The 16,536-nt window shown below is 40.2% G+C and overlaps 1 protein-coding gene across 3 annotated transcripts in view; it reads left to right on the top strand.

Moving 5' to 3' along the window:
* Nucleotides 1-16,536, top strand: part of FBN2 (fibrillin 2) — a 177,441-nt gene that overhangs the window by 40,598 nt on the left and 120,307 nt on the right. For all 3 annotated transcript variants that reach the window (XM_080373133.1, XM_080373134.1, XM_080373135.1), the window contains exons 6-7: nt 583-780; nt 13,766-13,891. In XM_080373133.1, coding sequence (XP_080229259.1) covers nt 583-780; nt 13,766-13,891 — 324 coding nt within the window. The remainder of the gene's footprint in view (nt 1-582; nt 781-13,765; nt 13,892-16,536) is intronic.

A 16,536-nucleotide genomic window follows, 5' to 3' on the forward strand; every position in this document is an offset into this window, starting at 1 on the left:
TATTCAGTGCACTCAACATAGCTTGGATAGGTTGTATTATCTCATGTTATTCCTCTGAAATAAATGGTGGTTTACCAACTAGTCCTCCATAGGTAGTACTGTTTTGCACTAAGCATTCCAGCAGAAATGTTGATTCTGTGACAGTCGCTGGCATGGGCCTTGATCAATGTGGAGTGAACAAATGTGTGGCTGCTGTGGTCTGTAGCTACCTGCCATAAAGTAACTTAGGAACAAGAAAGCCCATTCCCAGTCATTGTTTGCTTAATTTGATCTGCTCTTTTGACTGCTTTCTTGTAAAACTCTTTCACTTATGGATTTTATTGGACACATTGTCAATCAGTTTTGGGTTCAGCTGCCTTTCATTACTTGCATCTATCAGAAATAAATTGAAAGATAAGATAACTTTGCGAAAGTCATTACCGTCAGTGGAAGGTGTCATGCTATTTCTGTAATCAGTAACATAAATTTCCACGTTCACTCAGAATTGTATTAACATAGGTATCTGCTGGATTAAAAAATTATTCCTTCTATAGTTACTAGTACACTGTCTTGTATAATACAGTGATCTTGTGTTTTTTCCAGACTACAGAACAGGCCCATGTTTCATGCAAGTTAACAACCAGATGTGTCAGGGCCAGCTAACTGGAATTGTTTGCACAAAGACTCTCTGTTGTGCAACGATTGGGCGTGCATGGGGTCACCCCTGTGAAATGTGCCCTGCTCAGCCTCAGCCATGCCGTCGTGGCTTCATCCCTAATATTCGCACTGGAGCATGTCAAGGTAAGCCCTTTACTTTAAATTGTGCATGACTGTTGTGTTCCTGATATGCATCTTGAAAACCTTGCAGTCCATTTAAGACAAAACCACTGTTTTCCTTGTGTCTGTTCTGTGTCTTTACTTTTGATAAAATTTGGATATGTTTTGCTGCTTCCAGATTTTAGCTAGTGTACATAGATAACAAGACTCAAGTGCCTGGAAAAAAACAGATGCCAATCAAGGAGCCAAAAATACAGAGCATGAAAAGGTCAGAATGTCTGTTGAGCACAGCCGTCAGACACTGCAGTAGAGCACCTATCAGGCAACTGGCTTATTAGCCCTTAACTAATATATACTTAATTCATTCTAGTGAAAAATTCACTATTTCTTGCTACTGAGTTGCTTACTTTCTGAGGTGGTTGGGAGTTATTATATAGACTTTTTTTTTAAAACCCTAATTTAGATAAAGCATATTGTGAACCTTCTCGATGCTGTTTGTTTTATTTGTGCAGGGTTAGAAAGCATGAGTAAGGAAGGACTGCAGTCTTCTATGTCTAGATTCATAAAATGTTCAAGAAATGCGAACACGTTCTTGCCTTATCCAGTATTTTTCCCTGATGTTAAGAGACTTGCTGCTCTTCCTTTCTGTTGTTACAACAGCCCACCTATCCTGAAAGATATGTATCTGTTCTGCTGTAGCTGCCTGGCTAAATTTTAGAACAAGTATATTTTATTGCATAAAGAATGGAATAACAGAGAACACTAGAACTTCCAAAGGAGATTATACTGTTCTGCTACAGGCTGGTGCACATGGTCAGTTTGCAGGCTGTGTTGTCTCAGAACCTTCCCAAGAAGCGATGGAAGCCAAGTAGGTGCTTTGGTCAGACTGTACAGTGCTATCTACACCTTGAAGGAATAAGGTTCAGAGTCCAAGGTACAACAGACTGTTGTTGGAGTGATGAGTGTGCACACTTCACCTTGTTTGAGCAAGAGGGCGTCTAGTACCAGTCTGTTCTCTAGTATCATCCTGGCAGTGGCTTGCAATTGTGTGTTGTGCTGTTAGCTGCATGTCCCAGTTGGACAGGAGTATCTCTGATGATAATGTTGGTCTTAATGTTGCTGTCTGGAATAAACCAGTAGGCCGCCCATCCCATAATAGATTTCAGCCGTTGACCCGCACTGATTTCTTCCCAAGTAAGTGTTTCTCACTTTACCTGATAGTAATGCCCAGTTAAGTGGTGCAACATATGGGGCATCCATTTCTTAGGGCAAAACAAAATGGTACCTAGGATGCTGGTGACTGGCTGATAGGCATTTTCGCAGTTTTCATTTTTCCACCAATTAAAGCTGGAAAAGGTATATCAATTACTATACAGCCATACCATACCTGAGGGTGTCTGTACAACCGTAGAAGCATTCTTTTCCCACATGAACAAAGCTTAATGTATATAGTTAGTATGAGACCAGAGGGCCAACTTCTCTTGAGGTGGGTCGATGACTTGAAACTTTTGGATGTTACAGTAATTCACTGTATAGGCCCACTTTTACTTTCCTCTTAAGTGAATGTATCAGGAAACACCTGTATTTGAAACCAAGGAATTTGAAGTGAGTGTGAGAGTCAGTTTGACTGCTTCTAAATTGAACCAAAGTCCCATAGAGTACTGTTGCGTGTTTTGCCCAGGTCTGTCATATCACAGTCTTGCACTGTACAGGAAATACAGATGTTAGGCTTTGATGCATTAAAATGAATTAAATAAAATCCACTGCTTGGGGTGGTCCAATCCCAGCCACATGTATGGGTGGTGGTGTTGGTGGTCCACCTGTCTACCCCTTCCAGGCAGCTTTCACTGTTGTGTAGGCTCAAACGCAGAGGGTCTGAAGCTAGAGGTATACAACACACCTGGACACCTTCAGTGGTATTGAGGAGAACTGGTGTTTTCAAAATTTTTGCTATTAATTTTGATATGTCAAGTCCTGAGCCATACAGGTGTAAAGGTGGGCTTTCAGCTGGTGTCAGGGTGGCAATACAGACAGAAAATGGACTGTCATTAATGCCCACGTCTCACACAAATTCTGTTACCTTTTGCAAGGCTACATTACTTTTAAGCCCTCCCTGAGTGGAAGCTTCTGTCTGTGGAGCTGTACTTACGGCTATCAGGAAAAAGAGGCCAAACCACTTCATATTGGCCTGGTTCAGGCACCTGTGATGCTACTCAAAACGCAACTGCTTGACCACATGCTACCAGCAGCTACCCTACACCGAGACCTTCCAGAACAGACCTAGTCTAGCCAGCCACAGTGGGTAGTGTCATTTGCTGCCTCCGTCTTAAAGGTATGGTGCTGCATGCTGAACAGCTGCACCAAAAATTCAAAACCTACAGAGACCCGTACTGATAGAGTCACTAGGAGCAAAACTCTCCTCTCCCTCCAGTAAGTCAGTAACAGCACCCAGCTGGCAACGGGGCTTCAGTGGAATACAACAAACATGCACCATACAGGTGAACCAAATCATGCTGTTCAGAGTCATGAATTGATCCATGATATTCTGGAAGAATAGAAAAGAAAATGGTCTCAGTGCGGAAAGGCCGGATGGTTACCCCTGGACCCACTGGTGGGGAATTTTTAGTCCTGCTCTCAGGAGTCTGAATGCTCCAGATGTTGCTATGCATGTTTAAAAGGAAACCTTGTTTAAACCCCTCAATGTAGTGAATAAAAGATACTGCTTCTGCAGTCAGCAATTCTTGAGGTGCCTCTGGGGGAGTTGACAGGTTTGGCAAGGGCAGTCCAAGCAGAAAAGCCTTGCCAGTCGGTTGAACATGTCTGCCGTATAGTGGAAATTTGTTTTGGCCAGGGCTGTCCACAAATGGCTTCACCAGTCAGGCTTGTGGAACTGTAGTGCTTGTTTTAGGTCAGGAAGAAAAGCAACTTTAAGTTGGCGATGTCCCTTCATCAGGAGGGTGCACCACCACCCAGGCATTGCACACACTGAGAGGCTGGCCCCCTACTCTTTGAATAATTAAGACTAATTTAAGTCTGGGTTCCAACCATTGTGTGAGCGGTTCTAGTTTATTGAAACTGAGGATCAGATACAATGGTGAACCTGAAGCTTCCTGTCATTATTGAGTCCCCTTTGATGAACAAACTGTTCAACAGCCAGCTGCACTCGTCTGCTAGCCACTTCCTGAGCAAAGCGAGTGCAAAGACGTGGTTGTTCTCCTCACTTCAGTTTAGGGACACTCCCTGCCCAACAGACAGCTTGGGCAGTCAGGGAACATAGCACTCCTGGACTTGCACTGAGAAAGACACCAGGTCCCCAGCCTCCCTTCTGAGCTTCCTCTTGTTCAAAAACTATTCACTATTCAGCCATCTCCCATCTCAAGAACTCATTTGACCCACTTGATAGCAGACTCATCAGGCCATTTACCAGCCTCCCTCTGTAACTTGGCCAGATCAAGGGGTGGAAAGACAGTGATCTTAACTACATTGTGAGCAGGTCTCCTGTCTGTGCCCCCACTCATCTCATGTTTGATAATGCTGAAGAATCATCACCACTGTCTGGCCAGTCACCTAGCTCCTCACTGTGGTTGTTCCAAATGTCCCCATCCCAGTGCTCAGGATCTTGTGCCATGGCCCACATTTTAAGGGCATCCACAGTCCTGCCCTGTTTCTCCGAGTTAGCACTGACCATGTGTACTACTTTATCTTCTAATCTCTTCTTGTTTTCTCTGTTTCTGTAAAGTTAGACCTTGCATCATCAGCTGCATCTCTTGCCTTTGCACCTTATCGTGTAACGTTTCAATTTGAGCAAGAAGTTCCCTCTTTTTGTCTTCCAACTTTATGGAGGGGGTTTTGGGGGTATGCCCAACATCTTACAGATGATGTCTTTATGCTTTCCATCTTTAACTTCCGTGTGTCAGGTCCCTGTGGCTTTTCACCTGGTCCCGCTCAGACCAGTGGTCTCAGACCCAAGTATTGTCAGAATGGGGTTGGTTGGGGGATCCCATGCTTACCCAAAGAACCCTCTGCCCTTTATCCTTGGACCCCACTCATTGCACCATTTTGTGTTGTGGTCAGGCCCTCTGCTGCTATCTACACTTGAAGGAATGAGGTTCTGAGTTGGAGCTACAAAGCGAGCTTAAGGCACTTAGTGATGGATAACAATTACACTGCCCTGCAAGTGGGGGCTTTTCTGCTCCTGTTCCAAATGTCCTTATCATCTACCTAATACGTATCACTTAGTTCCCAGGAAAGTATCCTCACCCAACATGCCCAGTGAGGGGAGATCAGCACCTCAGGAGTGCTTGAATTGCGCTCTTGAGGAGCGATTCAGGCACCTTTCCTTGTGGGGCTGTGCTCACTGCCCAGCAGTGCCACTGTGCTGCTGCTGGGATGGCTCAGGCCCTGAGGGTGGGGGGGCTGGACCCCCAGCAAAGCATGGCCCTCAGTCTGGGTCACCTCCCTGCAGAGCTTTCTATCTTTCAATAGTCCAGTGTAAAGTTAGGATTTGGGCTGAAATTGGATGCTGTAAATCAACACAGTTCTGTGAGTTTTGATTGTAAGCTGTATAATGAAATAAAATAACAAAGAGAGCAAAATCCTTTTCGATCAATCAGTCCCCAGTCAATCTGGGGATAAACAGAAGTTCACATAATTTTCGGTGACAGATATTTTTTTTATTTTGTTTGTTTTCGGACTTCACAGAGTATCTTATGTACTGTTCTTTCTCTTTGTATACATAGCTTACATCTTCCAAAATCCATGTGAGACAGTACAGACAGGATGCTGCAGTAATTGCATGCACAAGCAGGTCTCTGTGACAGTATTAGGATCCCTCTTAGCAAAGTCATAAAGTTGACTTGAATCATCTGCTCTGAATTTTTATGTAGGTGACTCCCTGTAGTGCTGGAGGACTTGCTACTTTAATTCTCCATTTACAAAATAATAAAAATCATACACTAGCAGAATTTGTTTGTGCGTACATATATGTTAGCAAGAAGTTTTGTTACACAGTTCAGAAGAAGGGCTTTAACACTGTCTCCATAAGATGTACAGGCTGGGTGAGCAGGTGGTGAGCTGGTGGAACAGCTGGGCCCAGAGGGTGGTGCGAGGCAGCACAAAGCCTAGTTGGAGGTCAGTGACTAGCAATATACCCCTGGGGTCAAAACTGGATCCAGTCTTGTTTAGCATCCTTATTAATGAGCTGGATGATGGAGCAGAGTGTGCCCTTAATGAGCTTTCAGACAACTGGGGGGAACAGCTGATACACCAGAGGGTTATGCTGCCGTGCAGAGAGATGTCCACAGGCTGGAGAGTTGGAGTGACAGGAACCTCATGAAGTTCAAAAAGAAGTGCAAAGTCCTGCACCTGGGGAAGAGCAGACTCAGGCACCAGTATTGCTGGGTGCTTATGATCTTGAAAGCAACACTGCAGAAAAAGAGCTGGGAGTCCTGGTGGACACCAAGTTGAACATGAACCAGCAATGTGCCCCTGCAGCAAAGAAGGTTAATGGTATCCTGGGCTGTGGAAGAAAAGGTATTGCCAGCAGGTCAAGGTTGGTGAACCTCTCCCTCTCCTCAGCACAGGTGAGGCCACATTTGGGAGTGCTGTGTTGAGTTCTGGGCTCTCCAGAACAAGAGAGTGATGGAGCTACTGGAGAGAGTCCCAACAAAGGGCCACAAAGGTAGTGAAGGGACTGGAGCATCTCTCTAAGGAAAGGCTGAGTGAGCTGGGACTCTCCAGCCTGGAGAAGAGAAGACCCAAGGGGGATCTCATCAGTATATACAAATACCTGAAGGGAGGGTGCAAAGAGGACAGAGCCAGTCTCTTTCGAAGTGGTGCCCAGTGACAGGACCAGAGGCAGTGGACGCAAACTGAAATACAGGAAAATCATCCTCCACATCACAAAACATTTTCTTACCATGAAGGTGGCCAAGCACTGGGCACAGGTTGCCCAGGGAGCTTTTGGGGTCTCTGACCTTGGAGACATTCAGAAGCTGTCTGGACATGATTCTTAGCAAACTGCTCTAGATGTCCCTGCAGGAACAAGCTGGTTGGACCAGATGACCTTCAGAGGCACCTTGCAACCTCAGCCAGTCTGTGATTCTGTGAAAAACATCCTCATTCAGGCAACTTCTGTTGCTCATGGTGTTGTAAAAGATCTCAGTGTTTTACTGCTTCAAAAGGGGCTAGATAATGTTGTCCTTTTCTCACTTGTATTTCCCTGTTCCTTTTCTTTCAGTCTTCTTTGTGGCTCCCTGTATTGCAGCGTTAGTGCTACTTTCCCCTGCGCTGCATCGTAGCTCAGTGGCTTAAAATTGTCAAATCTGGCTAAGTCAGTTGTTTGGCTGGATTTCTGCTTCAGGCCTCCTCTGTAGGTGTTCTTTATAATAATCCACTATGAACGGGTGTTGCAAAATGGGGAGAAAATCAAGAGGTTGAAAGATGCAGTTTTCTTTCTCACAGTAGTATGGTTGACCTGAAACTACAACTGAAGCTGTTAGATCAAATTCACTTCCGTGAAACTCCTCACAGCATTATCTTAGCAGAGGCATCTATTTTATTTAAAATACTTAGATTAGTTTTAAGTAACAATAAATCCTTTCATTTTTCTTAGTTTCAAATATTTGCTTTCCTGTTTTTTCTTGTGCTTACACTGCTTGAAGCATCCAAATTATATGAAAGAGAAATATTTGATTGCATTTTTCCTTATACATCAGAAATAGGCCTCTGCATATAACAGCTTATGTTTTACTAGTCATCTTGAAGTGGTTAGTATATTTTAGACATTCTTTTCATAACCATATCATAAACAGAAAGAGCATACTGAAAGCAGGCACGTTGGTTACAATCTCTAAGTCAAACTCCTTTGTATGACAAAGATGTTGGCCAGATAGAATGATTTCTTAAAACAACTCTGCCAAACTGATCCTGGCATAGCTTTTGGGGCTTCATTTGAATTATGTGAGAGATCACTAGAGCTCTTTAGCACCTGTGCCCACAATCCTGTGTTTTCATTTTCTGCCAGCTTATTGTGTGTGACAAATTAAATTCCACCGTTAACATCATTGCTGAATTCCACTAAGAATCACAGAAATAAAGGAGTGGTCTACTTTTTGTGATCGATGAACAAAGGAAGCTTGAACAGCCTAGTTCTTGCTACATTTTTGACATATTATTACTATATAGGAAGATCTGATTCTATTTATGTCAGCAGGAGTTAGCATGTGATGTTACAAGATGATGGTAGGGTACAAACAAGTGAATAAAAGTCAGATTTTCTGTGTGGATAAAACAAGATGACGAGTTTCTTTGTTCCACAAAATCATTGCCTTTACTTCCAACAGTCAAGACAGGTCCTTTTAAGCTCTGAGTACTAGTAGTTCCTCCTGACCTAAGTTCTGTGGTGTTTGAAAGTTGATTGCATGTTGTCTACTCTTTCCTGAATTACCAGACCACTCTGCTGGAGGAAGGAACTGGATGTGTCACTTGACACTGTGGAGACACTGTTTCTCTTTCCAAACTCCATGTTAGGGTACATAGTCCATAGAAATAAGCTGCAGGCTTTTGCTACAGCTAGGTATGAAAATTGTAGAAAAAAGCGATACAGCAGTGTTGTTCACAGAGGGTCAGAAAACCCTCCAACAGTTGGTTAAAGTAGAAACTCTAGGATGGAGCCAAGGGGTATGCTGGACAGACAAATTGGGACTGAAGGACATGCTACTACACCGCAATACTGCAAGGAATGTAATCAAGTCTTATAATTTCTGTGCAAAATTCATCCTGGCAGAGAAAGGTGAATGGAGAGTTTAATCCAAATAGGAGTAAAGGGTGGTAGGGCAGTGAGTTGTGCATAGATAGAAGGTGCAATAGTGGTAGCAGGTATGACTGCACAGAGGTAAACTGTGAAGAAGAAAATACAAGGGGTCAAGAGGGAGCTCTGGGGGATGCTGCAGAAATTTTAACAAGAGAGGAGTGTTAGCAATTCAGGAAACAGTTGTTCTGCAAGCATGGTTAACACCTATCTGAGGAGGCTTCACTTCATGAAATAGGAAGTTCAGATGAAACTGATGTTAAACATTCTCTCTGAGGGTTTTAGAAACAAATACAGGGATATGGCTAATGGTTTTCAATACTTTTCTTTCTGCTGCTGACATCAGATTTGCAGAGACTTTTATTAAAGGAACACAAACCTCCTTGGTATTCAATAAAACTGTATCTTTGTCACATATCAATTAGACCAGACTCACTAGTGGTGGTTCGTATGTGGATCACTTGGCATTTTTGAAATGAGTGCTTACATCAGCAGATAGCCTAGTTCAGGAGTTGAACAAGTCGAAATTGGTAGGACTTGCACCTTTGTATTGGAAAATACATCATAATTTTCATATGTGTGGGAGTCAGTGTGCATTACGCCAGAGTGTGACAGGATTTGACTACTGCATATGAAGTTACTCCTACTCTTCACAGGATGTGCATATTGCAATCTTAGTGTATATTAAATGGCTCTTTAGCACCTTTTCAGGATTAATTATGTTCTCTGAGTAGTGTGCTTGTATAGAACATTATGGTAGTATTGTAATTTCATGATTACCTTGATCAGCTTTTAAAAAATCAGAGAAGCAAAACCAATCAAAATTCAAATTGTTTGGTTTTGTTGTTGCGTTGGTTTTTTTTTTTTATTTTTCCCAACAGTTTCTATTCAGTCATTGCTAAAACAGGAATCATAGCTGTTCAGACATCCCTCATCCCAAGAATTCAGGCAGGAGAAACTTAAATGTTCCACTTGAAAGTACTTTATTGCCATCGCTACACAGCCTTAGCAATAGCATAATGGCAGAAATCCTGTGTTGGAAGTTTTTTCAGTTCCTCCCTGCATTCCTCAACAGACCATTTCTCAGCTACACCCTTTCCCTTCAGACAGTTAATTTTTTGCACTAAGGAGAGAGAAACAGTCGGCTAAACAGCTTTTGAAAATACAGAGTTTCTTCTTCCTCCTACCGTTGCTGACATTAAGTATATACAGCCATAACAGGAGATAATATCCCAAAAATGTGTTCTGTAGTAGGAGTGTACTGTACTGAATATTAAAGGTGTGGACTGGACAAAAGAGAGAAGACACATGAAGGTTCAAATTCACAATGAAGAGTGGTAGATTATAATCTACTGTTTGGAATTACTGTGCCAGGCTTACTGACATTTTTAACAGTGCCATCTAGGATCCCATCATAAAAATAAGTATTACAACAGGAAAAAAAAAAAAGGCTTAGTGTTATTTCTCTTGTATCTCTGTATTCATAGTATTTCTGTTATCTAGGATGCAGAGGAAGAACAAAGAGTTTTCCATTGTATTGGTGACCTTTACTTTTAAGTTTCCACATGGCAAATCCATTGCAAAGAACCCCCCCATACACATAAGTAGAATTAAAAAGAAAATTTGTATTTGGGTAATTGTTATTACTACCATTGTAAATAAGTGCACTGTCCAAAATTTGTGTATAAACTCTGAGAGGATTTATTTTTCCTGAGCTTTTTGGTTCTTCAGGTTTTTGAGAAACAGTCCACTCATCAGAAAGGGAAGCTGGATTTGGCTGTGTTTTCAAAGGTACATGTTTAAAGTTAGCTGTGCAAATCCCGCAGGCGTTTTGCAGAGAAAACTCTGCAAAAGCAAAGAAACTTTCTTCTCTTGCCAGATATTATCAAGCCTATGAACACATGGAAACATTCTACCTAATCCATAGCATATTGAACCTCTGTGTACAGAACTCTATCTAAAGAGTTATTCATCTAATTTTTTGTTTATGGCAAGAAGTTTATTGTGTTAATGTGGTCAGGGGTTGAAAGTGTGAGCAAACGGATAATTAATAATGCTAAAACTTCTGTGTGGCTTAGCCTAACTGTCAAACATAAAAAAAGTCAACAAAAATATGCTTCATCTCAAATTGTATTTTCAGAAAAAAATATTCTTTTGTCTTAAAATGTATTTAAGAAGTAATGCATAAAATATCCCCTGTTAAGAAAACATTTTTGTCCTTTCTGACTTTTCTCAGTTCCAAAGCACTTATGATCCATTAAAATAAACTTTGGTTTTCACCGAAAGGTGATAGTGACCAAATAAATTATCAGGCCTGTAGCATGTATATATGTTTTTAAGCTAACATTGAAGTTAAATATACTTATTCTCTTTAAATTTAAATATAACTTGGAATATTTGTCATATAAACTCCCACAAGTTAAGAGTGATATTAGTACAGAAAAACAAGATAGTGCGATTCAAAGATTTGCAGGATCTTGCCTTTCATAGTGATACTGTTTGTGTTTTCTTCACTGAATAAACACTTCACTATGTTGTGTAATTGGGATCAGCTTTTCAGGCTTCAGCAGAGCTTGACATTTTTGTCCTTTTAAAACCGTAGGATTGGATTTGAAATAAATTAATGGAATCAATAGATCTTAAAATTTTGTTCACTTCAAGGCTTCAGTGATACCTTTTCTGTTTCTGGAAATTATTCATTTCCTGCTGCTACTGCTGTTAATTTACTATTACTTGACATCTTTGACTTACTAAACTGTGAAAGATACACAGTGGTTATTTTTAACCATTGATCTGCTGACTTAGTTGGCTTATATTTAAATAAGCATTAGTACTGCATGTGATGAATACATTTTGAAGCCAAGGGTCAAAAGCCAAGCACCATATTAATTTTACTCAGAAGAGAGCTACTGGGTGGGCTGGTGTGAATAAATGATGGAACCCATCTTCTGTCTAGATGTTGCTAAATCATGTCCAAATTCTGTAAAGTACTTCAGAGCTGAAAAGTTTTAATCCCAGGTAAACTAGATTGCACCAAACACTAGTTACTTAGAAGAAAAAAGCTTGCAGAAAGTTTATGCCTCTGATAAAAGTCCTTAATCCATTTACAATCTAACTGTTGCATTTGGATGCAATACTGTGCTGACAAAATCAGCACAGATTCAGGTATGAAATGAAAACTTCTACAAATGTACCTAAACCCAAGTCCAGTGTTGTGGTTTTTTTGTGTTGGTTTTTGTTTTTGTTTTTTTTTTTTTTTAAATAATTAAAAAGAAATTGCCTTCTTCCTTGACTGTAAGCAATTATACCCACTTAAACAAAAAAGCAGGTAAATGGTCAAGGCATATGTCGTACATTTTATTTATAGCAGACACCAGGAGTAGCAAAAACTGAGGAAGTACTATAATCCACAAAGTCAGGTGGAATTTCAGTGTCTTGTAAGGGCTTTGAGATAATGAACATCTTTCTGAAAAGGAGTACTGTATTCCACTATTAATACATTTCTCCTATCCCATATGTATCTCGCTGTTCTTTGCATTCATAGTGGCAAAGAGCTGGTTGTAAAAGGGAAAAGGCAAGGAGAAAGAAAACAAACAGGAATGTGAGAAGGAAAGAGATGCTTTCTTCCACATCTTAAATATAGTTTACCAGCTGCTTAATTTAATAATGCATGCAAGCTAATAGGAAAACTGACTGAAAATGGAAAATAGGGTAATGCTTAAAATTCTTTGTTTATTTGGCAGTAATGAAAAATCTAGGGGGAAAAAGATGAAAAATACTTTTCCTAAGTGCTTTAGCAATACAGCTAAAAAAAAAAACGTATTTTAATCTTAATGGAGAAAGGACTAAAATGAAATTGTGTTGTTTTTTTTCTTTTTTAAATACGCAGTGTATTGCTTTATAATTGAATTCTGTACTTATCTGCAATCCAAGAAGAGTTTTGGAAACTATGTGGCTTCCTTTTCTGCAACCTGCAAAGGACAGTTTCCTATATATCTATTTCACAGTGTGGAGAACTAACAAAATCAGTTGATTTCTGCCTCTTCTGTGAAAGGACAAACTATTTGAGAAGAAATATTACCTGAAGTCTCACAGAACAGCTTCTGTAGGTTTCACAACAAAACTTCCAAGCCTTCTCTCCTCTGAACATTTGGATGCACGTGAAATTTCATTGTGAAGGAATACTCATCAGTGTATTAATAGAGTAGCTTGATTCTGAACTCTCTGATAGGTATAGATTAACTGAACTTCTAAAAAGGGCTATTAAGCATCTAAATACCCATGTATAATATGTATATCATGCACTAGCCTAGAGCCTGTTCTCCCTTCCCATGTGTACAAAGAATTTCAGTCTGCTTTAACACTGGCAATTTCACAGAGGCCTCTATGATCCTTGGTTATTACTCTAACTGCCCATTTGCACATATGTGTTGAGTCATGTGATAGTTTAGTATAAAAACCTGCAGAAATACAGGTTGTTTTATGTATAAACAAATGAGAGTGGAGAACAAAAAACCCAACACAATTTGAACTGCAAATAGTACATAATAAAATAGAACAGGAAGTTACTGAAAGTAATATGTAAAGCAAAAATGGCAGTATATTTTCTAAGACTATTTATTTAACATTGACAGGTCCAGCCTAAAGCAATCTATGAATTTCTAGCCCTACTTATTACTTCAGTAAATAAAGTTATGCAGATCACTTGCCATACAATTTACCCTGGCTGAATAGCACCTATTTTCTATTGACTTGAGTGTTTGACTTCTGTCCAGAAAGAATATCCTGCAAGAATTATCACATTTACTTAAGGTGGACAGGAGGGTAGTCCATATGTACAGGTAGAGATCCTTTCAAAATAAGAACCTGCATTTTTTAATGGCCATATATATAAGGAACAATCCAAGAGCATGGGATACCAACAATAAGTTGTACAGATATGACTTAAGTACACTTCTTAAATATTTAAAGCTACGCAAGTCAGAAGTCAATACATGTGACGAATACAACACACATTAAAGTCTGAGTCATGTTACTGCTGTTGTTGTGATGTCTTACATTGGCACTAAAGTGGAGAAATGTGCTGGGATTTGCTGTGGTTATTTTAAAGAATAATTTCTGAGGTCTCTGTCTACCAGCAAAATCCATGACGGAATTTTGTCTCTTATGTCAAGTAATCCTTCTTTTTTGCTTTTGTAGATGTTGATGAATGCCAGGCTATCCCTGGAGTCTGCCAAGGAGGAAACTGTATAAATACAGTCGGTTCATATGAATGCAGGTGTCCTGCTGGTCACAAACAGAATGAGGCAACTCAAAAATGTGATGGTAAGTGATGTTGTCAGAGAACATACCTAAAAAATGGTTAAGTAAAACATTGGAGCACTTTGAAAAGGTTCTAAGAAGTTGCAATGTCAGATCTGAACAGTCGCAACATCGTTGTACTGTGCTTTTGGTTTCTTCGCAGCATCATTTGTTTCTGCTTTGCTGTTCTTAATTTGTGTTAGATGCTTTTTTCTGTCTTGACTTCTGTGGCTAAAGACAGTGTTTATCCTGCTTCAAAATTCAGCACTATTGATAAAGGGTGCATCTGTGAGTAGTGTATAAATCCAACTGAGTTATTAGGATTTAGTTTTTTTCTCAAAAATGTCGAAAATATGCTAGTACAGGTAGGTATTTTCAGCCTCCTGACCACAGCATGAAAAGCCAATGTGGCAGTTTTGGTAATGGATGTAAGGAATTACTGCTAAGTACAAGGCCAGGTTGGATGGGACTTTGTGCAGCCTGGACTAGTGGAAGGTGTCCCTGCCCATGGCAGGGGGGTTGGAACTAGGTGATCTTTAAGGTAATTTCCAACCCAAACCATTCTGTGATTCTGTGATTCTATGATACAATTTGTGTTGAAGAGTACGTGAAAAATACATAGGAAATGTCCTCCTTTTTTGATGAAAAATCAATTACACCTTGTTTAATAAGCATAGTTTAATAAACACAGACCATGTTTATTCAGTAAACATGTTGATACAATTAAGTACAGCAATTCTGTATAGTCTAAAGTAATGCAAAATAAAACTGCTGAAGTTTTTTGAGTTTGATGAAGACTTTACTGATTTAAATGAATTTGCTATGCCTTTGAAACAAATCAGAACTCTCAAACTTTGTCCCAGCCAGTGGGGGTACCTTCACTTTCAAGTTAGATCAGAGGACTGCTTATTCAAGGCTTTGGCTTGTGGATAGGTGGCAATCTAAGTATATTACCAAATTATATTATACTCAGTATTCCATTACAAACAAATACACGGTTTGTAGCCAGTTTCGGAAGTTGTCTCAGAGGTTTCCTTAGTTTTTGCCTACCATAAAGAATTCACAGAAAAACTGAGTACTACAGTCAGTTTGAAAATCATGTTTTATAAGTGAAAATGTTGCATCTGGTGTTGTTGCAAGTAATATCAAATAGTACATAAAAAAAATAGCCAAAGTTATTTTTCTCTGGTCCTGTCCTCCACATTTTTTTATGTTGATTACTTTCAATTTCTGCTCAGTACACAGTGATATTCCTATAAAGAGTTTTTGTAGGGGAAACTTGGCTATATCTTGTTAAAACCTCCCAAGAAACAGTTTTCAAGAAATAGAGCAGCAGCCATAGAAATACAGCTTTTCTCACTGTTAAGAAGCAGAAGCAGCTTGTGTATGTGTCTGTGCACATCTGTGCATATATCTACCTAACCGTGTAAGAGTGTGCTGGTAGGTGTCCAGCATACACACAGGGGTTTAGATTTCTGCAGAAAGCGATCATTTTCACAGGGAAAGCAGGTCCATTTGAACCATTTTAGAAGTAAGGGAACATCAGGAGCCTTGCTGAGACACTGGGAAAAAGAATCTCTCCATACCCTGAATACAATAGGGCAATAGAAGAGTTGTAGAGCAGTAGAACAGCAGGGCGCCGTCTCCACAGCCTTCTGCAAGATTGAGGGAGAAATCAGAAAGCACCAAGTGGAGTGAGGAGTCCTACAAAAGAAGATGACTGAAAGGGAAATTTGTTGTCAGAGTCACTTTCCTCGGGAAAATTAAATCCATGGCATTTCATCTACCCTGTACTGCATGGCAACCTGTAAGAAACAGGGCTAAACATAAAGTGGGCAGCACATACTAGTAGAGACTGTAATTTTTTTTGGGGGGGAGATAGAAAGGGAATGTAATCATAGGCAAGAGGCAGTGGGATTTTTTTTACCAGGGAGGCAAACAGCAAGGAGTGGCTGGGTAGGATACAAGAGATTTTGTAGGCCCTCAATGACGCATCAGCATGTAGGAAGGAGAATTGTAATTAGAAGAAAAGGAAGACGGCAGTTGCTTTGTTTTCCCTTCCCAAGACGTCTCCTTTGGGCTTGCCTATGTTGGAATAAGTGGAAAGGAAGTAACTGAAGCATGTGTCCACCACTCCTGCTGTTTTTAGAGAAGGACATCATGCTTACCAGCTTGTGGCCCTTTACTTGGCTTCTTCCTCCTCTCACCTATGTGAAAAGAGACCCAAAGGATGAAGCATCCCTTTCCATTCAGTGCTGACTGCAAAAACCCCAACTGCTGTTGGAATTGCCAGCTGCTTGATCACTGAATTTTAAAATTATAACTTCCTTTTTTTTTTCTTTATTGAGCAGTAGTTGCAAGGGGTGCAGGGGCATTAGTAGTAGATAAATCATTACACAAAGTGTATGGTAATATATAGAAGATACGTGATAATAATCCACCATTACTTGCTTTGTTCTGATAATGGACTCAAATCGTTTGGAAAGGTAAACTACATGCAATGTAGTTTATGACTACATTAATTTTTTATATAAAATTGTCTGGCACTACTGTCAGGTCAGACATGGTGCTGTAGTGATACGGATATATAAATTGTACACCAGATCTAACTTGTATCCTACCAGCTCAGAGCACAGGCACAGTGAAGTTAGCTGCCTATACCCACCTGA

Source organism: Falco punctatus (assembly GCF_963210335.1).
Source record: "Falco punctatus genome assembly, chromosome: Z".
In the NCBI taxonomy this organism is placed as follows: Eukaryota; Metazoa; Chordata; class Aves; order Falconiformes; family Falconidae; genus Falco; species Falco punctatus.